The following is a 21,716-nucleotide window of genomic DNA, read 5'->3' as shown; positions in this document are numbered from 1 at the left end:
TCGTGGTACAGGCCCCAGGTGTGTCGCATGTGAATTCAAACCAACGTGGAATGACTGGTGTGTTCACTGTCACTCTGTGTTTATAAAACGTTCACCGTGTCTGCGCCGTGTGACCAATAACATCTCTGTCTGTGTTTCTTTGTAAAATACTAAAATTGGTCACCAAACATACTTTACCAGCTGTTAATATATTGTGGGAAACACTGTAATTTTTAAAGTTAGGGCAAGCTGTAGGCCTATATTTTGTAAATATTACACCGTAAAACCTATTTTATTGTCTTCAAACTGTGTGTGTCAAATACCTGTAATATGTGGTTTCCATAGTCTACCAGGCTGCTACAGTCAGGTAATATTAAATATCTGGGTGTCAATATTTCCTCTAGGCTGTCAGAACTGACATGGTTAAATTACACCATCCATCCATCCATCGTCAACCGCTTACCCTGCAGGGTAGCGGGGGGCTGGAGCCAACCCCAGCTTACATCGGGCGAAAGGCGGGGTACACCCTGGACAGGTGCCAGTCCATCGCAGGGCCGGTTAAATTACAACCTTCTGCTTAAATCAATAGGATAGAAGAGGAAGACGTCGTGTGATGACAACATTGCCTATATCACTCATGGGAAGAGTCCACACCATAAAAATGATGCTCCTGCCCAAAATCAATTACCCGGCTGTGGCTCAGGAGGTAGAGCAGGTTGGCCATTAATCGGAAGGTTGGTGGTTCAATCCCTGGCTCCCCCTGTTGCGTGCAAGATACTGAACCCTGATTTGCCCCTGGCGGCTGTTCCGCCAGTGTATGAATGAGTGTGAATGCTAGTTTCCGTTTGAGCACTTGAATGTATGAATGTGTGTGACTGGTGGATGCAGTGTAAAAGCGCTTTGAGTGGTCGAAAAGACTAGAAAGGCGCTATACAAGTACGGAGCATTTACATGTTTTCAGTGATTCCCACCAAACCGTCTGCTGTGTGGTTTAAGTCACTGGACTCGAACATCTCTAAATTTTTATGGAAAATAAATAAAGCTGGTGATAAAATTATAACTCTGCACAAGTCATAAATGTACAAACTAATCTAGCAAGAAGTATATCCTTAATCAATAAATTCGACAATAACGTAAATGCTTTTCAACACTTCGTAGATCTGTACAAGAGCTTACCAAGACAAGTGCAATTATATGTTAAACGATAAGGTATTTTCCTCATATCCAGCAGGAATTTGATACAGTCTTTGTCTCTATATGCATTCAAATAGATTCCTGGTATATTGTAGGCATATTGTCACTTTCACTAATGCTTGCAACTGAGGTAATAGGCCCCAGCAGGCTGCTATTAAAGAATGTACAGCAATTGTCCTGGTGATACTGGGAAAATGAAAAAAATGCTAAACTGTTATAATATGAAACCTGATCCAGAATACACAAGGAAGGTGTATACACTAATGCTAATACATAACACAAAACTCCGGTGAGAAGACTAATGCAAACATAAGTAAATGAGTAAATTTGTGTGTCTGTGTGTGTGTGTGTGTGTGTGTGTGTGTGTGTGTGTGTGTGTCCGCATTACAATCTATGTGTATGGCTTAGTGCTGTTGGCTTAATTCATGAGTCAAACCATGTATTGTGAGTGTGAATAGGGCTCAGTGGCAGCGCAGGGGATTAGCATGAGAATGGTGTGTGAGTGCTGGAAGGCCAGTGCTTCGTTTCTGTCACTCTGCAACTCATGCTCTATCAACTCAGCCCTCTACTCCTCAAAACAGCTGTGGCTCGGCTTGGCTCCCCACCTCAGTCATTGTTGCCTGCTCATAATCTTCCTCATCTCTCTCCTGGCAGGAAGTGGAGACAGCATGGAGAATAACCACACCTTCCTGTACTTTGCATATGGCAGCAACCTGCTGAAGGAGCGACTCCAGCTCAAAAACCCCTCTGCAACAGTACATTGTGTGGCAATGCTCAAAGTACGGTCTGTTATTAGGTGCACCAACATTCTGTCTCATATTATCTGTGCACATGTACTATGTAACTGCTTTTTTTTGTCTTTTTCAGGACTATAAATTGGTGTTTGGGAACCATAAAGGCCTTGCCAGTGTCAGGTGGCATGGAGGTGTGGCCACCATAGAGCACAGCCCTGGGGACGAGGTATGGGGTGTGGTGTGGAGGATGAACATGTCTGATCTGGAGTCTCTAGACAGGTAAAATGGTTTTTCTTTACCAATGTCTTTAATGGCTTCTCATGGAATTCCTTCAATGTATTCCTGAAAAAATGACATGTACCATGTTTGTGTTTTTATGTGCATGCATATGTGTACACTCTCAGTCAAGAGAATGTGATATTAGGTGCGTACAGTCCTGTGGAGTTATCAGTCAAGACAAAAGGCCAGGAGCTTAACTGTCGGACCTACATAATGAACAGCTGCGTGTATGCCCCACCATCACCACAATACCTACAGGTAAGGCTGCTTTCACTACATCCTTGATTTTAGACTCAAAGCACTTAAATTTAATTCTTGAGGAGTGATTCCAGTTACAAATGTCAAACTAATTCTTCAACTCTTAGAAATTAATTGTAAAGTAAAGTAAGTCTATAGGTTTTACAGGATATGTTATTCTCCATTTTTATTGTCAACAAATCCCATAAACAATGTATGTCTCATTCACGATACTTTATTTTGTGTAAATGCTCTGTAATTGTATAGCACCTTTCTGTCACTGTAGCATTGAGCCTAAGTGCTCAAACAGAAACTAACAAATTCACACACTTTATTACACTGGTGGAACAACCACCAGTATCTTGCCGAAGGACACCTTAAGATGTAGCGTGGAGGAACCGGAGATTGAACCGCCAATCTTTCGAATAACGGGCAACCCGCGCTTACTGCTGTAACTGGTTGAAATGGAGAGCTTATCTATTTAAGATACAGTTGGCTGACCTTTGTTAAGAAAAACAAAGTTCTGCTATACAAATCTGTTATAATTTTTAGGACTTTTCTCTAATCATTGCTTTTTTTGTGAAATAATGGATCATTTTATCTCTTGGGCCTCAATCTAAGACAACAAACTTAGTTGTAGTTTAGAGGGGAAATATCTCAGAGGTGGAACTCATAGACTGAAACATGGCTTGAACTGAAACAAGGTTTCCCCCCCAAACTTCCTCAACACTACTGTATCTCTGAACTTACTCTTCAACCAAATCACACACATTTGGGTTATTTTTTGTGATGTCCTTTGTGATAATTAATTATAAGAATATATTTTCACTTACATTCACTGAGGCTCTGAGACAGTGTGGAGCCCCCCAGGGGAGGCCTTCCTTCAGCTTTGAAAATGTCTGCAGTAGAGTAAAAAGTAGTGAAGTAAAAGTATACAAGTAATATATTTTCAAGGGAGGATTAAGCCACATTTGGTGCTCACATGATTGATCCAAAATAAAATAAAATGTGTGTGTTAATGGCAGAGATGGGGACTCAAGTCACACACAATCAGACTTGACTCCTTAGAAGACTTAAGACTTCACTCAATATTTGGGACTCTATTTTATTTTTAATATGTAGTTTGCCGAATTAACATTAAGAAAATGTCTGACGAGCTGAATATCACTCTCCCTTATCATCATGCCGCATCCGGTGTGCAGCACATAGGTAATGCATAACACCATGGCGAGCACACCTGCTGCTGCAGCGCCATTTGTTGTAACCATTGGCTCTAACTGTGCATTCAGACCAAACGCGAATTTAATCCATGCAACGCTTCCCTCGGGAGGGTTTTAGCGCTGGACATCCCTGGAGTGTTCACACACAACGCGATAGCATTTTGCTGTGATTAAATAGCAATAAACGGATCAAACTGATGCCAAAATAACTACAATATGATACAGATTTGTTAAACATATGAATTCATGCTTTGTCAGGTCTGTCAGCAGGACAACAACTTCTAAAATGTTTCTTTTCTGAATGGAGTTTGGATCGATCAGGGCTATGCTGTGCTAACTTGGTCCCAGTAAAGTACAGCGATAGCTGGAATAAAGTTCCATACACACGTTTTCTGAACTCACCAGGTAGTTCAACCTCCTCACTTTATTTTCGACCCGGAAATGTCCAGTTTTGTCTGGTTTTTATATAAATATGAAGTAGTGCCAAACGACGCTAACAACACTGAAACAGGATGTGCACGGAATCTGACGGAATGAGAAGCTCCAGTGAAGATAAATCAAAGTTGCAATCCTAAAAACTAAAGTAAAAAGCTAATTTAATAAAAGCAGTTTACTCCGAGCTCCTCCGACGAGCAAGCAGGGTAGTTAATAAGCTGCTAGCATAATCCAGTCCGACTTCGGGTGTTTATTTGTCCAAAAGCTGGAGTGCTGCTCCCTGCTCCTCTAGCCCAAGTTTAGCAGCTCTCTGTGGGTCAGCAGATTTTCAATCGCCCGCTCTGCCTGGCCCTCTCCACACAACGCTCTGAAGCTGTTGGTGACGTACGGACAATCTCAACATTGATAGGCTATTGCGACTCAGTGTCATGCAAATTTCTCGCTTGAGTTGAAAATATTCAACTCACGCGTAGCCTTCGTGTCGGCAGCACTGCCCCCTTCGCGTCGCTTCGCTCCGCCCGACAGGAAATCGCGGCTCTACTCGTCTTTGAATTGACTTTGTATGTGAACTCACCGCCCCGAACGCTCGCTTTGCTTTTCGTCTGAAAGCACCATAACAACTTCACATAAGAACCCAACAAAAGAATCATATAATATAACATCTGTTGTACCAAAATAAAGAATGCTGGATCGACCACATCAAACTTTAACAAGGACATGAAAACGCACCGAGATAGGTGAATCACCTGGGACCTCATTTATAAACAGTGCGTACGCACAAAACAGGGCTGGAAACAGGCATATGCCACCTTCCACGCAAAGGCTGTGATCTATAAAAAGCCAAACGCTGTGCGCCAGCGTGTGGGTGTGATGCGCTGCTTGTAAAAACATGGTATGGTAAAATATAACACTATTTATTAATTAAATCTTTAAGTGTACTGCTTGTGTCACATGAAGCAAGTCATATTTCTTTTAACTCACCAGCAGCCTCGTTAAGTGAGTGGACTGTTTGTGTAGACTAAATAAATGTGTAAACACAAGTGGAATGCATTTGGTTTCAAATCCAAATTAGTCCCTGGGTTATCCCGTCTTGCATTTTTGTATCCCCCTCCACCTCCGTCACCACTCAGGAGGGATGCACCTTCCCGCAGATCGGTTATAAAGGGGTGGAGCTCCGGGGCCCCCTTTCCTCCGGCGCACAAGCGTTCCGTGTATGTGCGCCTTTTACCCTTTTACCAACTAAATGACAAACTTCAGCTTCACCAAAAGGAACGTCAGTGTCACACTGAGTTTTGTTTTGTAGCGTTTCTGTCGGAACTTGCCGTCCTTATCTTCATGTAGTCAGTACGTTAATGAATGAATGATATTAGTGAGGGCCGTCTCACTGACCATTTATAGGCAACTATGGGCGTTTAAAGGGTCGGACAAGGAGCTCACTCATATACGCAACATTTCAAGTTGATTGTGATTTATAAAGGGAAACTGGAGTAGGATGTGCGTGCGCACTCCTGGAGGGTTAGCAAACATGTTTAGCTCAGCATCAGCTATGTAATGTTAGTTTTCTACTAAGTTTGTGGCTAAGGAAGGTTAACTTGATTAGACTGGCATTTGCTGAAGGTTTTTAAATTTAAATTTTTAATTTTAGATGAGTGTTTGCTTGCCACACTTTTTTGCATGCTGGCTTTGCCATGGTTATAAAATAAATGGTCGGGTAATGTAATCATTCACATTGTGAGTCCGCTAGCTAATGTTAAACTGAGAGAAAGATCATGTTAATGTCTGCTATAGGCAGGTTACAGGCTTATTAGGTTTCCATTATTATATTATTTTTTAGCCAGTAGCTACTTAGTTTGTACTCAAGCTATATATTCATGTTATAAAACAAAATACCGTTATTAACATGACATGTAATCGTTGCAGATACTGTATGCTAGAGCTAGGGACTCGACTTTAGTAAGTAAGTCGCACACAGACTTGACTTGAGACTTGTCCTCATAAGACGAGGTGCGGGACTCATGAACAATGTTTATTTTCAAGAAAAGTCTTATGAGCTTGCTGTTATATTTCCCATTCATCATAAGTTGTAGCTTTAAAACTTCATACAATAAGTCCAAACAAACTAGCTAGTTTAGTAAACATGTTTAGCTGAGCTTTGGCCATATAATGTTAGCTTGCTTTTTGCTTTAGCTATCACCAACGACATACAGTACAGAATTCCTTGTATTCCTTATGGACTCTAGCTCAGAGACTTGCAGTGGTGGAAAGTAACGAAGTACAAATACTTTGTTACTGTAGTTTTTTTTCGTATCTGTACTTTATTTGAGTATTTTTAGTTATTTTTTACCTTCACTTTGCTACATTTCTAAGCCAAATATCGCCTTTTACTTCATTACATTCTGCACAAGACCTTGTTACATTAGTATTAGTATACAGCGCACCTGAGTGGAGCAGCACTGAAAAACAAATGTAAAACTGATAAAGCCGACTTGGTGTGAATCAACTTTACCCAGCTGATGCGACACCGGCATACGCAGCGGGACAGACTGGCCATTATGGATGCACATCTCACTAAATAGTAAGCATCACATATTCAGCTAAGTCATTTTATAGTATTTTATATTTGAAAATGTATTAAAGGAAACCTGGAAGATCCTGTTTGAATGGGCCTGATGGAGCTGATAACATTAATATATAGAAAATCTCAATAATTTACAGGGGCTATGCTTAAGTTTGTCAGTAGAGTAGATGTGGGGTCATCCGTCAGTACAAGCACAACCAGAGATGTACAGCCAGCAGCAACAAGCAGCTCAGACCCTAATGGAACAGTTGCTGCTCCACCAAATGACCCAGCAGATCGGCCACAGTTTTAACAGACTTCATGAGGACTGAGTTAGTGCGCAGGGGTCCATTCAAACCAGTACTAGATTTTTCTAGAAGTGGTTTCCATTTAGGCTTATTAAAGGGAGAGCATTGTAGTGAGAGCATTGTGGTGTCATGTGTGACTGCGCAGCAGACTGGTGTAGGTATCAGATGTGCTCGGCTGGTCAGATCTGCTCCGGGTCCTGCGCCTGCCAGTAACATCACACTATGGCAGCGCGACTCGGACAAACTACATTGTGCCCCATTTACACATTTATCAGATCTGCTTTGGGTTACTATTGATAAATATATTTGCTTTTATTAGGGCCCGAGCATGAAACGTGCGAGGTCCCTATTGAAACTGACGGGATTTTCTTTCGTTCTTTCTTTCTTCTGCAAAGTAACCTCAATTTTGGGGGCCTAAACATACTTGAAAACTCACCAATCTTTGCACATAATTCCTGTGCGGCGAAAAATTTAGTCTTTTATGGGTTTTGCTCATGGGCGTAGCAAAATGGCTTTCTAGCGCCCCATACAGAGCAGAGTTTCACAAAGTTTCACCGACATGTACAAAATTTCTGTGGTACGTCATGTCCAGAAGTACAAAAAAGCCTTTTGGAGCCATTGCCTAAACCCAACAGGAAGTTGGCTATTTTGGATTTAATGGTCATTTTTAGATGATTTACACACTCCATACTTTAACAAACTCCTCCTAGAGAATCAATCTGACCGACTCCAGATTTTCGCTGTCTAGTCGAATCCCACAGATTATTAAAAGTTGTACAAATGATGAGTTTTCGTGAAACGGCATGCCCATGGCGTGGCATCCAAAATCCATGATTTGCCATGAAAGAGGAAGTTGTTGTAACTTCAGTGTACATGTTCTCATCTGCACGAAACTTGACATACTTGATAACAGTCATGCCCTGAACACATCTACATGGCAATATTCAGTTATAGTCATAGCACCAAGTGCTATGTAGCGCCACAAAGGGGACACACAAAGTGATGATTAACACCTTTGTGCAGCGTACGAAGCATGTGGGAAATTCATAGCCGCGCCGGCAGAGCTCCAGAATATGTAACGCAGCTGCCTCACACCTCGCCGCGCTACATGTGCGAGGGCCCGCCCATTGCTGCTTGCAGCTTTAATTTCACATTTGCACTAAGGTAACAATGTACAGACACACTTTAGCTTAATTTGATCGGCAGCTAACATTAGCGTCGTAACGTTAATTAACCGATCATGGCCTTTCTGCTTTCAGGGCTTTCACAGCTGAAGGTCAGGCTGTAGTCAGTCATTGTGTAAGCTTCCCCAGAGCTGTTAAATGCGATTATTTAATGGCTCTAAGTTCTCCATAGTTGATCCGAGGACCCGCAAAAACTATGTCCGTAAACACTCCAACATACAACCAATCACAATCTGCCATGTCATCAAACACCAACAGCCAATCACATTATGTGATGTTACCAGCAGCACCCCAAGCAGATCAGACCACCCGACCACATCTGGTACCTACAACAGCTCTGTTTTTGCAGCCAGTTTGTGACCGAGCAGAAAGATAGTGTCAAACAAGTGTTTCACTTAGTTTTGGTTTCTACCTCCTAGTCTAATTCTTACATAGCCAAAGTCCCAAACAAACTTTAGTAGGTTTATATTGGATGACTTTTAGTTTTACTTGAGTGTGGTATCTGTACTTTTACTTAAGTATGAAAATTTAGTACTTTTTCCACCACTGCAGACTTGAGACTTGACTTTGACTCTAGCTCAGAGACTTGTGAGCAACTCTGCTGCATGCTAACAGGTAAGGTATGATGATAATACAGTACATGCTTTGAATTCCTTTTATACAGCTTTTTAATAGTTCTTGGACAACAGTGGAGCTCACAGAGGAAGATATATCAGGCTTTTGATACAGTCAATGCTTGTTAGTCGAATACATTCACTGTTGGTTCTGGTCTTGTCATGGACAAAAGTCAGTGAGAGGGCTGTATCCCACAGTCTTACAATAAATCCTACCATCAAAAGTTACGTTTTTGTTGAAACTGAGGTGTTTATTCAACTGTATGATAATTTTAAATGCTGCAGTTTGTGGTGCTGTTGAGTTGTATTCATGGCCATAACCAGCTATGAGGTCACCAAAGTCCAGACCTCCATAATTATATGTAGGCTATATCCTATCAATAAAACAACTTGAATAAAAACCACTGATAACACTGATTACACTGTCGCAAACCTCATTTCAGCTTGATGAACTGACACCTGATCAGTGTCCAAGTCTGGACACTGATCGGGGTATGTAAGAATTAGACTCAGAGATGGATTAACGCTGTTGTAAGGAATGAAAACGTGTCCTCATTGAAGGGGTAATATGTAGTTTTCAGCAGGCACTAGCGGTGCGGTTTTAAGATTGCAACCAGGTGTGTGCTCGGACGCAGATTCACACAACATGCTGGAAACTCAGGTAAACTCCCACTGCAATGTTACAGTAATATTTCTATCAGTTGCAGGTTGAACTAATCCATGCTCCTTACAGGATAACATTACATTTACTGCATTTAGCCGACGTGCTACATCTCTGTTAGCTCACCTGCTGCTTTTCAGTAACTAACTACTATCTGTGTATCTTTCACTGGAGGCTCAGCAGTGTGAGCACAGCTAACTTACAAGTATTGGATGAAACGGTTAGTGAGCTGGACTGAATATTACAAATGAGACTGTTGCTACACTTTCTAACAGTAAAGCTGATGATACACGGAGCAACTTTTAGAGCAATCGTGCAGGGCAATGTTGCCGTAAATGGTAATGAGTAAAGATTACCGCCGTAATCCCCTTCCCCCACCACTCCGCCACCCGCCCCGCACCGCCCCTATTCGTTCAAAACATAGTCGGACTTGCCACTAGCAACATTGCCCAGCAACATTGCTCAAAAAGTTGCCCTGTGTATCATCAGCTTTAGACCGCAGTAAGTAACTTTACTGTAACGTTAGTGGATGGGTTTTCCTCAAGCGGGAAGCTTCCGGTCAGCAAACTGATGAACGCCAAGTCCCTTAAACCTGCATTCTATTGAATGGCCAGCAGGAGGCGACTCTTCTGGTTGCAAAAAAGAAGTCTGGCTCCATTAGAAATAATGGTAAAATTATGCTACCTGATTTATTACCTCACTAAACACTTTCCTAATGAGTTTATGGTCTCAATCGATAGTTTCAAGTCTTCTTCAATACAACATGATGTTAATTTTGTAAATTATGGTCCCATTTAGAGGAAAATAAACCAGAAAGCAGAGTATGCTTCAGGGTGGGATTATCTATAATTGACAAGTTGTTACCTTGGCGACCTGTCAATCAGGCTAGAGTGACTAGTACCCACGGTACTGTGTAAATTTAACCATGAAAAAATTTATTAGCCCCTTTGACGCCTGAATTTTTTCCAATAAAAAAAAAACTAAAAATGATGTGTTTTCATTTGCTTTCAAGCTGATGTTTAATTAAGTGTAGATTATTAATTTATCTATAGAACATAGAAAAGATATAAATTCAGGTATGATGTAGGTATGATGCTAATTAGAGACAACAGGCATAAATGAGAAACCAGGGCTTGCAAAAGGTTCCTAGGTATGTATCGAATATGCACCAACAGGCATTTGGGGAATCCATGCGCTATCTTGGCTTGCAGTCTGCAAGGAAGAGGTGTGATGCGAATTCACGACAATCGGTGTCAAGGGGTTAAGAGTTGGCTGTTCACTTTCTCTGGTGAGTACATTTAGTTTTTCGACTGTGGTTCAGTAGACAAAAGTGTCAGCCTTGGTAAAAGGACAGTTAACATAAATTACAGATGCACCTAGCTAAGCAAGCTAGCTAGCTCCACACACGGCCGTTAGCTCCACCGTCTTGTCCAAATATGGTCACGTCCAGTGCCACTGGTTGCAAAAAATCAACATGACAGCGCCCTATCACTCAAACTCGAGGATTCAGAACGGCAGTCCACAAACCAACGGGTGACGTCATGATGTCTATGTCCACTTTTTATATACACTCTATGGTTTTCCTCTGTGTTGTTGTTGCCGTTTTGTTGCAGTAGCCTATTGTATATTATGTGGGTCAGGCAGGTAGGCTAGTAAACAAATCGCTCCACATTTGTTTTTTACCGTTACATCCTTTCTTCGGGCTAAATCATCACTTTGACAAAATACCGGTGGTACACATAATAGTAACATGGAAAGCTTTACAACTTTGCACCGGATAACAATAGCAACTGCTCAACGTTAGCTGGTGAGGTAACGTGACTCTCTCTGTAACAGCCTTCTGATGTTGACTGTTTTCACTCGACATCATCTGAATCTCGTTTTGTCTTATGGGCTTCAGCATATAAAACTTTATTGTTGTTTTGTATCCTTACATGGAGTTTATGTTGAAGTCTGTGTTGTGCTGGGAGCCACTTGTTTTGTGGTGTTAAAACATTAACATTAGAACCTGACTGATCCTGTAGGTGTGCCAGGTGATTTTAATAGGAAGTTATTCTGCTGTGCCTTGTGCGTAAATGTGCACAGCGTCTCTCTTAAAGGGGCTATATGTAGTTTTTCAATGAAATCACTTAATGATACAAGTAGTTTTTGCCAACAGGTTTCTTTGTATGTATTTCCTTATACTTCATTAGTTTGTGTGACTCTAGTGTATAACTGTTTGTGTTTTAGTTTAATTTTGGTATGAATTACCGTAAATAAGCACTATTAAAAAAATAAAAATAATCTGGACCTCACTAATTTCTTAACCTTAGTTATAGCCCTGGTTGTATTGTCTGTGAAGATTCTCAATCATCCAGGTCATAGTTATCCAAGGAATGTTAAAATCAATGGCAACTGGACTTGTCCAAGATGATCGATACCACTGGTTCTGTTGGGCTTCTGTAAATAACATCATAGAGTATGGTCTAGACCTGCTCTTTTATGAAAAGCGCTGTGAGATTACTGTTAAATAAAACTGAAATGAATTGAATTGAATTGAATTGGTTCGTTAGTGCTCCTGGATGTTGTAACGACAGTCGCTATGGTCATTAGAGCCACCCGAGGCAAAGTCTGAACGACCATCATTGGCATCCTCACCTTTGGCCTCAGGTTGTATTGCATATTGACAGTAGTTTCTATAATTCCATTTAAATATTATATGAGGAGTGGCTAAATAACATAAACGCCTTCCAGTACAATACAGTCCAAACAGCACGGCAAACAAAATCCTTCTAAATGATCATGAACAACACTTTTCGAAAACATTTTTAACAAACATTAGAACTTCCGAGAAGGGATGATTTATTGCAGGACAATTAGACTGGATAAATTTCAGCTAGGTGTACCTAATAAACTGGCAAATGAGTGTAAATGACTAGAATTTTCCTTTTCTATAATTAACGGAGTGGCACAGTCAGTGTTTGTTGAATGGCTGGCATTATCATCAAGATGGGCACGGACCTCTGTTTGAATCATAAGTGTCAAAAAGCAACTGTGTACAACTTTAAGAACAAGGGCAACTTTCAGTCCCAGAAGGCATTGCAAGAAGCATCTGATTCAAGTGCTGGTGGGTGGTAATGACTGAGTATTATCTGATTCTCTGGATACATTATGCAGTTATTGTGGATCATGTTTAAATGAGTTCAGTAACCATGCAGCAGTGTTTTGTGTCTGATTGTAAGGATGAAGCACTCCTACACCAGAATATATATGGCACTAATTTCACACTCTGACTGGCATCCTACAGTAATGTAGCAGCATCAGGATTGTTGATATCATTATTTAACAGTTATGTTAGTGTATAACTTAAGACATATCTGCTGATATTCTTTTTTTTAAAACATCATCAAAAAATCACGTCTTAAATTTAGTGGGTAACTAGGCGACCTTGTTTCTTAAAAATGTAACAGTAACTACAGTTTAAGAGAACCATAATGCTACCTTTTTTATGTTTTTTTATCAACAAAATCAAGAAATGTTTTCATCATGATTCATGTTTTTATATTATGAAGCTTGGTTGATTACGCAGACAAAAGAATACAATCATGATTCAGGTCAGGGGCATCATCACCTATTTACTCCAACCCATTTCTCTTTGTGAAGCATCTGGAATAGGGATCAGTGTGCTTACACCCTTCGTCACCTGACTATGTGATCAACTGGTCAAAATACTCAGGACACACATCCTCTGCTATGCTATATTTTACAGATCTGCCAGCTTGTTGGCTACAATACCAGATTGTTCTTTTGCACATGTTAGAGCTCCAAACATGCACAAGAGAAAAGCAGTATGCATTGAAGGACAGCTTGGCTTTGCGGTTGGAGCTTTGTCTTCTATAGTGTGTATTCAAGAATCCACTATATTGTTCCCTGCCTGCATAGAGAAATTACAAATTCAGTGTGATCTTTGTATCCTGACATAGTGTAGCTCAAAATTCTAGGCCCTATATTCAAGCAGTCCGTGTGGACCCCCTTCCAGTCTTGGTCCCTTTCTCTCATGCATTTTTAAAAAACTGTTGACAAATAATTGAGTTACATTAAACTGTGGTGGTGAGTAGAGTAGTCACTAATGAACCATTCTTACCGCATTTAAACAAGTAATAACAAGGGCATCACTTTGTGTTGAAAAGAGGTGGGGACATAAGGGCTCAGATTAGGGGCGTAATGATACAGTTGGGTCATGAGACGTGACGATGCACGATAACAAGACAAGAAGGTTTTTCACACTATTTTGAAAAAATAAATGCTGAAATACATGAGCGCGGCGTCTGAGTGTCCTTCCCTCCGAAAATTGGAACATTAAACACTTAAATTCCTGCATTCTGGACACATTTTCTGCTCCAATTTATGGTGAATTTTTTTTTTTAAATAGAGGAAAACAAAACAAAACAAAAATCAGTTGGCTGTTGATAATTCATAAATATAAAAATATAATGGATTATAATGCAGTAATCAGCAGCTTGTTTTTTCGGCTTAAGTAATTTTTTTAGGACAATGCACATTTGTTTCATCTATAAGCTATTTTTCAGGGCATTTTTAACAAATGGTTCAAGAAGTGATGAGGACATAATTATGGCATTTTTTATTTGACTTTAATATTTGTTACCCAAAGAAGACAATCCACAAATGTGTATTATGATGCACTAGTATTATTACTATCCACAAATATGTATTTTTACATTTGTGTTGTGTAAAATCATATCCACAAAAATGCAGGGTGATTTGAAAATGCGCAAAATGTGCACAAATTTTAATTTCACATACAAAGTGTTATTAACAGTTTTTGCACATTTGCCGATCACTTCCTGTCAATTTGTGGGTCAAGTTACATTTGTAAATTTGGAATTTTGTTCAATCTGTCCCACTGAGAACTGTAAAAAGAAATCTGTAAATTTGAGAGTTTACTAGTTGACAGGATATCCACTAAAGCCTCAATTCCACCAAAAGTACCCGGAACTTTTTTGTCCCCGGATCTCTTTTCAAGGAACTAAAAGGTTCCTTCAGCCCACTGTTGTGTGTGTTTCCACCACGGTCTAAAGACCTGCAAAGATTAGGCAAATTAAGCAGCTGACGTAGGCTGTAGGCTTATACGCAAATTATACAAAATTTATAAATAAACATCAGATTTGATTAGAATATAATGAAAAAATGGAGGCTATGCTTGACCATTATAAAACAGCTTTTTTGTGTGGGAGTATAATGAAGAGACACATGTTAAAGTTTATTGCAAATATAATAAACTGGATAAAGCCATCAAGTCCAGCACAAGGAAAGAAACACAAACGTCAAATCAGTTTGGAAGGTCATTAAATCATTTCCAGCCGACAAGAGCTGCAGATCAGCTGCAGCAATCACATATGTGACGGCCTGAGCGTCGGAGGAACATGATTTTTAACGAGCTTTATTACCTGCTTTAATCAGCAGGTCTGCTTGTTTTGGAGAGGAGGAGACTGACTCCTTGTAGAAACCTCCTGACCGATGAAAACTTTAAATAACAACTCTGGACCCAGTATTTAGCGTAACTCCATCAGCTGTTAGCTGTAAACACACCGCTGCACTTTGGCTGCTGTTTCCGAGCAATAAATTTAATGCCGACGTACAATCTCGTGTGTGCTATTTGACTGTTGATTGTGATTTATTGGTTTGCAAACAACAGTGGAAAAGAGAGGAGCAGTCGTAGAAAAACAGCTGACATGCTCGATTTAAAGCCAGTAGCCTCTACTTGACCATTCAGAAATTCACCGCAAGGCAAGCCCCTCCCCCCCAAAGTACCAGTGAAATAAAGTAAATTTAGACCCTGTTCCCTGCAGTGGAAACGCAGTGAGTTCCTCTTAAGGTTCCCTTCCCAGGTATAGTTCCTCTGGTGGAACCGCGGCTTAACATCGTCCTCATCTGTAGGAGACAACCAGGAGTTTTTATAATGTTTTACTTTATTATCCGTGACCGCGGCAACCAGCCGGTCAGCTGCAGCAAACGCATCAGACTGGGCCAAAGCAATGCTTTCAACATTGAGGGGGGATACGAGCAGCCTGTCCCAACTTGAACTGATCCTTGTTTTTGCTGAAATCTGTAGTGTAAGTACAGTCAATATATTCAGCTTCAACTGCTGCAGGTGATTGTGATGGGAGCAGAGCAGAACGGCTTGCCAAAGGACTATCAGGAGAAGCTGAGATCAATCCAGACCAACATGTATGAGGGTCCTCTACCCATGATGGCTGAACTGCAGCGAGCCAGAAGAAGAGCCAAAGAGAGGGCCAACCACCGTTCTGATGCTTGATAACCCAGCAGAATCCAGGTCCACTTTTTATTGTAGGAAAGTCCTTGTAACACAGTATTAAATCCAATATGGTAGCTAAATAAGTTAACCTTAGCTAACTGTTTCATGGCTAACTTAGAATACAGCACTGATGGGTCTGTGGTCTAAATGGAATTACCTGTACAGATGAAAATGAACAGTTGCATTTTGATGTTGACTGAATACATATCACCAAAAGGAATAATGAAACAGGTTATTTTCACAATTGTGCCTTTATGTTTTTTATGATTGTGATACAGTATGCAATGCTTATTTCTTGCTCGTTACACCACTTTGTGTCATCTACAACTAAATATTACTTGAAGGGCCATATTTGAACATTTGTGCCCATTAACTACAAGTAGGACATATTAGCCCACATCACCCAATATGGAAAGGTACTGCAGTTACAGTATAAGTGCAGAATACTTTGTTACTTGTGCTTCACAGTACCAATCTACCTAAAATAGATACCCTATGCCTAAAATAATACCAGGCATAATGTTACTACCTAAATGAAACGAGTGAGTCACAGCAATGAAAATCAATTCAATTCAATTTTATTTATATAGCGCCAAATCACAACAACAGTTATCTCACAGCGCTTTTCATAAAAGAGAAGCCGCTCTATGATGTTAGACCATACTCTATGATGTTAACATCATACTCTATGATGTTAAACCATACTCTATGATGTTAAACATCACGACGACGAGACGAGATGAGATAGGGAGAATCAATCAGAGAGTATCAATCCAAACGTCACAATTTGTCGGGCAGTGTTCTGCGTGGTGCACGTCGGCCTGTCAGACTTGTGACAGCATGCCGAGGCAGTTTAATGACTTAATAAAACTAATTTTCTCATTGATTACTCTGGATTTCATATGCTGCGTATTTGTTAAGAAATATTGAAACAATGTAAATGAAGCACATGCCTACAATATGGTATGATTTGTCTTTTAAGGTTGAGGTAGGCTATACAGTCACATCAGCATTAATTTACTAAGAGATATGAGAGAGATATAGACTATTTAATACACATTTAATTATCAAAATAAAATACGTGAAGAGTATAAACAACTATGCGTTATGCTTAACCAATCTATAGAATTGCATCATTCAATACTATAGAATTAACAATAGGCTGAATAGAAACTGAAAAAATAAATACATAAATATATTTACTGACCAATCATAAAATTGGTGTTGAATTAAATTGAGACATGTTTGTAGATAGATTATTTATGAGTGATTTCATTGTTTGGATAGTACTACTGCAAACAATGACAAATATTTTAGCCAAAATCTGTGTTCACACCACCCTTTACAATTACTCAAGCTCATTAGCAATTTCTCAGCAAGAACAGGAGCTCTGTGGAGCTCATTAGGAGTGAGCTTTTTCTGTTCCAAGTTTTACTGTAGCAGTTTAAAACAGCTACTCAGTGCTGCACGAGTACTGTACTTCTGACTAGAAAACATTTATAAAAGGAAGTAGCCCTAACATGCTCCAGTACTGCACACAAGGCCTTCTGGTCCACTGATGTTCATGGAAAATCCTTTGCCAAAGTTTTTCCAATCGAGTCATATCAAAGCATTTGTTTTAGCCTATTTTATAGTTCATAAGTTATGGACGTGTTGATTTAATAAGTTAATAAAGTTCACAGTTCAAATCCTATTTTTTTGTGGTTCACTGTCACACATTGTTGGCCTATGTTTATTATTGTTGTAGCTGTGTATTCAGCTCTGACAATATGACCACTAGTCTGTTGTTGTGATAGAGAGAGACTCTGAGTAGTCTTCTGGTTTATTAGAAGTAAGAAGAGAAGTGACATTTGGACAGGTGGCAGGAACGCACCATTTCGTTGTGTGCCAACTGCCAATAAAATTCCATAAACAAGAAGACGACATTTGGACAACTGAAGGAGCACACGTGTTATTTAGCACGAGAGCCGACAGCCAGACGGAGTCGGGACTGACAGCTGACGGCAGAAATCATGGATTTTCTGGATTTTCCCAGATGGAAGGCTATAACTTTACGTTATACTACTTTACGTTACTTTGTTATGTGGACAGAAATCCTAACCTTCGTGAGACAAACAGCTGATGAATATTATTGGTAATGAAATGGTACCAGCAGGGAAGCTCAGATCAGCAGCTAAACTTCATATTTTACTGCCCTGGTGGAAAACATGTATTTCTTTTTACTGCTAATGGTGATATATAACAAGACTGTGTGCCTATCAAGTGACCAATAATAAATACTTGAATTTGAATTTGCATTAAAAAACTTTATTGATATTCCTTCCCACTGTGCACACAAATGTGTAATTTTTACTTTCACATGTTAAATGCCCATTAAAAACGTTGCACTGTTTTACCACAAGCTGAAATTATGGCTGTCAGTACTACTTTGTGTTTCTGTTGTATTTCAAAAAATTCAAAAGGCATTTTGGTAAGATTTGTAGATTGCTTATCTAATTAAGCAAAGCGAGAGGAGCCTTGATTCTCACCAGCCAATACTTCATGTATTATGTGGTATTATGTGGTTTATAATGGACTGCGGTGCAGAAACAGTGAGGCTCACGTTGTCCTGTCATCTGTCAGTGGTCATACTGGATGCATTAGATGTGATAGTGTTTGAGAATTTCTTCATTTACTTTGGTGTGTTGGTCTTGATGAAACAACCCTCCCAAAATGTAAATGAATGTATTGCAGGAGTATGAGACATCATGTAGCACTTTATTTCTTCATGTGGCTGTCTGTAGTCAGTTGTTTATTAATGAAAAAGTAACAATAATATTCAAAAAACATTTGGTTTTACATAATAATTAATATACACATTATATATATATAATAAACATTAATATATCTAAAAGAAACCTAATTTCTTGACTGGTAATCTCTTTTATCTCATAGATGACATCTTTTTAGTGCTCAGAATTTTCAAGGGGACCCCCAGACACCTATTTATATATTTCAGCATTGAATATTTCATCAAAATGGTGTTAAAATGTCGTCTTGTCTTGTTCTCATGAACCCAATATTGTGAATGGTGCATGTGAGCTAAGAGTATCGTCACACCCCTAATCTGAACCCTTATGTCCTCACGCCAAAAAGCTATAGTGTGTTAAATATGAATGTATTATAATAAAATGTTTTATGTTCATGAGAATCAGCTGATCACTAATTGGCAATAAAACAGCAGAGGAGGCTGTGGCTCAGGAGGTAGAGCTGGTTGGCTGTTAATCAGAAGGTCGGTGGTTCAATCCCTGGCTACCCTAGTTGTATGTTGAAGTGTCCTTGGGCAAGATACTTAACCCCGAATTGCCACTGGCAGAACATCCGCCAGTGTGAATGTTAGTTTCCGTTTGAGCACTTAGGTTCTGTGTATGACTGGTGAATGCAGATGTAGTGTAAAAACACTTTGAGTGGTCAAAAAGACTAGAAAGGTAAATAATTTTTCCATTATACGGCAGTGAAGTTGGTATTAAATTTCATCCTAGGTGGTATTAAAAAGGTCTTAAATTTAACTTTGAGAATCCTGGGGGTACCCTGTTTGCATTTTACTCAATACATTTATAAGTGATGAGTCAAAAAACATTTAACAGCATGAGGAATACAGATAGATGGTGCAGATTTATTGTTTTGATTACATTTTATGTGGAAATGCTAACTACTGTATAAGAGAACAATGTCAGGTATTACAAACTTTTGACTAAGCTGATCCTCCTTTCAGTATTATCAGGTACAGTAAAGTGTACAAACAAAGAGTCCAGGAAGTGAAGCTTGTACTCATTGAAGGTGGAGAAGGACTACAGTTACATCGCAGACCTCCAGAGTGCCATCCTCCTCCTCCTCCTAGTAGTTGTCTACTACTGAGGAGCTGCCAAGAAGCAGAACCAGGAGACCTGATGATCCCCGTCAACATGGGTCCAGTCAGGTGTCCCTGCCCCAACTGTGTTGCTAGATACAGCAAAACGTACTACAAAACATAATATGGTCGATTTTGAAATGTCAGAGAGGTGATTGTGATATATTTAATCATCTCCACAGCAGCAATACGATGCTACGTGCAAATTCTAAACTGTCTTCATAATCAGTCAACACACCTTTAGACACACCTTATCTCTTCCTGTACTGTATATACTTATTTTGAATGATGTTTAAAAATTATCTATTTGTGATATAGGTTGTAGTTTTAGTAGTATATAATAATAATAAACAAGTATTATACCACATTTGGATGTCATTATTTGAGACGTAAGACATAAATGTAGTTGTTTGATTGTTTATGCTGCAAGTGTAAAGAAAAGGCATTTATCATTTTCAATGTTTTATTTAAAACAGAATGAAAATATTATCCAAAACTTGGAAAAATATACTTTGTATTTTCTCTACCAGTCGGCAGTAGCGCTAAAGCATCCACTGTGTTGACCTTTCCTGGCCGAGCAGGCTAACTTCCGGTTTAGTCCTCCGCTAACGTGAATGGGGTAAAATTGTAAACGTGCGGCTGGTGTAGCCTTTTCAAATGTTATCGACCGAATGGATCACATTCTGCTAGTGAAACGAGTCATTTCGCTCGGGTTGCGACGGTCAAATATATTGATCCACCGTGTTACAGCCACCGTTTTGACCGCTAGTAAAAGTTACTTCAAAGCACAGGCACTTCCTGTCGGCTCAGAGGCATTGTGAGACTACCCAGCCGACCAATCACAGAGCTTACGGTCCATGTTGCCTCGACGCCTAGGTTAGGGGGCTACGCAGAGACTACGCCTTCAATTTGACGCAGAAGTATAAATTGCACTTAACACGAAATTCACGTTCATGTAGTGTTACTGATGGAAATGGGAAAATGTGTATCAGCCTGTTTTTAGCTTTGCCCAATGTTACCGCAGCTGTTAGCACAGCTACCTGTTGCTAACAGTTAGCTAGCCAGCTCGTTGCTGAATCAAAGTCAGTCTTTTTAAACCTATCCAATGTTAACATGCTAGTATGATAGTGACTGAGTACTAACTGCCGGGTTAGTTGTTTATTTTCATAATGATAAAGTTAGATGTTTTCTTACCCCTGGTGCTCTCCGCTCGTCACACTGTCCTCGTCTTCCAGCAGAGTCGGCAACGCGCGTTCACGTGTTTTGGGGGCGTGGCTTTGGAAGGAGCCCAGAAGGGAGGGGGTGGGAGTTTCTCTGTTGGATACTTTCAAGATCCAGCAGTTTCTTGCTAGTTTCTCAAACTTACCTACCCTGCCTTTAAGTCTTTCATAATCTATCATATCCAGTTTTAAACAAATGTTTTAATCTTTTTTTGGTTTGGGAATTAATGTAATTAATCCTTGTTTTAATGTAGCAGGGAGCTTACCCTTTTGGAGAGATTCTTGGAATACAGCAAGTAAGAAAGGGACAAGTTTTGATTAAAATGTTTTCTCCTGTTAGACCATCATTAACGTCAAATCATAATATCTTTTGAGGCTATTTAGTTTCTACTACGTAAATCAACAACTTATTTATTGTAGCGAATTCGGCATGTCTTTATTCTAATCCCAAAAAGTATTTTGTCTTTCTCACCTTGTTCAATCCATTTACATCTGGATCTAATGACGGTGCCCCTATTTTGTTTCTAATTTACCCTGTAATAAATTTATACTCAGCACTTCTTCACTGGTGAAGTTTCCATTTTTCCTCATTTACAAATCTAAAATTGTCTTGATAATTTAGTTTCCTGATCTTTTTTTTTGGGCAAGTAGTTTGCCGGCAGTTCATAGCAGGTGCTCGGATTTCAAATTTAATTCCCAGAGTTATCCGTAGGTACCTGCGGCACATGTTTGATTCCAAATCTTTTCAATAGTGTCATTTTTATTTTAATTTAAAAATTTTTATCTAGTAAAGCTCTGTTAAGTTTCCATTAACCTGCAGCATATTTATGATGGTAACAGTCTTTTAGGTCAAGTTGAATAAAAATCCCTTTATGATCAGTTAAAATAG

At 39.6% G+C, this 21,716-nt stretch overlaps 1 protein-coding gene across 1 annotated transcript; it reads left to right on the top strand.

Annotated features, from left to right (window-relative positions):
• Nucleotides 1-1,827: 1,827 nt before the first annotated feature.
• On the top strand, nucleotides 1,828-15,865 carry ggctb (gamma-glutamylcyclotransferase b). The gene is made up of 4 exons (XM_046044779.1): nucleotides 1,828-1,952; nucleotides 2,041-2,186; nucleotides 2,312-2,444; nucleotides 15,554-15,865. Exons 1-4 carry the CDS (start codon nucleotides 1,842-1,844, stop codon nucleotides 15,716-15,718), a joined length of 555 nt encoding a protein of 184 aa, XP_045900735.1. The 5' UTR covers nucleotides 1,828-1,841; the 3' UTR covers nucleotides 15,719-15,865.
• The last annotated feature ends 5,851 nt before the right edge of the window (nucleotides 15,866-21,716 follow it).

This window comes from Micropterus dolomieu, linkage group LG03 (assembly GCF_021292245.1).
Source record: "Micropterus dolomieu isolate WLL.071019.BEF.003 ecotype Adirondacks linkage group LG03, ASM2129224v1, whole genome shotgun sequence".
Lineage (NCBI taxonomy): Eukaryota > Metazoa > Chordata > Actinopteri > Centrarchiformes > Centrarchidae > Micropterus > Micropterus dolomieu.
This window is presented reverse-complemented; position numbering and strand designations above follow the sequence as displayed.

Excerpts from the sequence above, each read along its gene's own strand:
- ggctb (XM_046044779.1), top strand. The coding sequence starts at position 1,842 with ATGGAGAATAACCACACCTTCCTGTACTTTGCATATGGCAGCAACCTG. Across the intron at positions 1,953-2,040 it reads ATTGTGTGGCAATGCTCAAA|GACTATAAATTGGTGTTTGG; the intron begins GTACGGTCTGTT and ends TGTCTTTTTCAG. Across the intron at positions 2,187-2,311 it reads GATCTGGAGTCTCTAGACAG|TCAAGAGAATGTGATATTAG; the intron begins GTAAAATGGTTT and ends GTACACTCTCAG.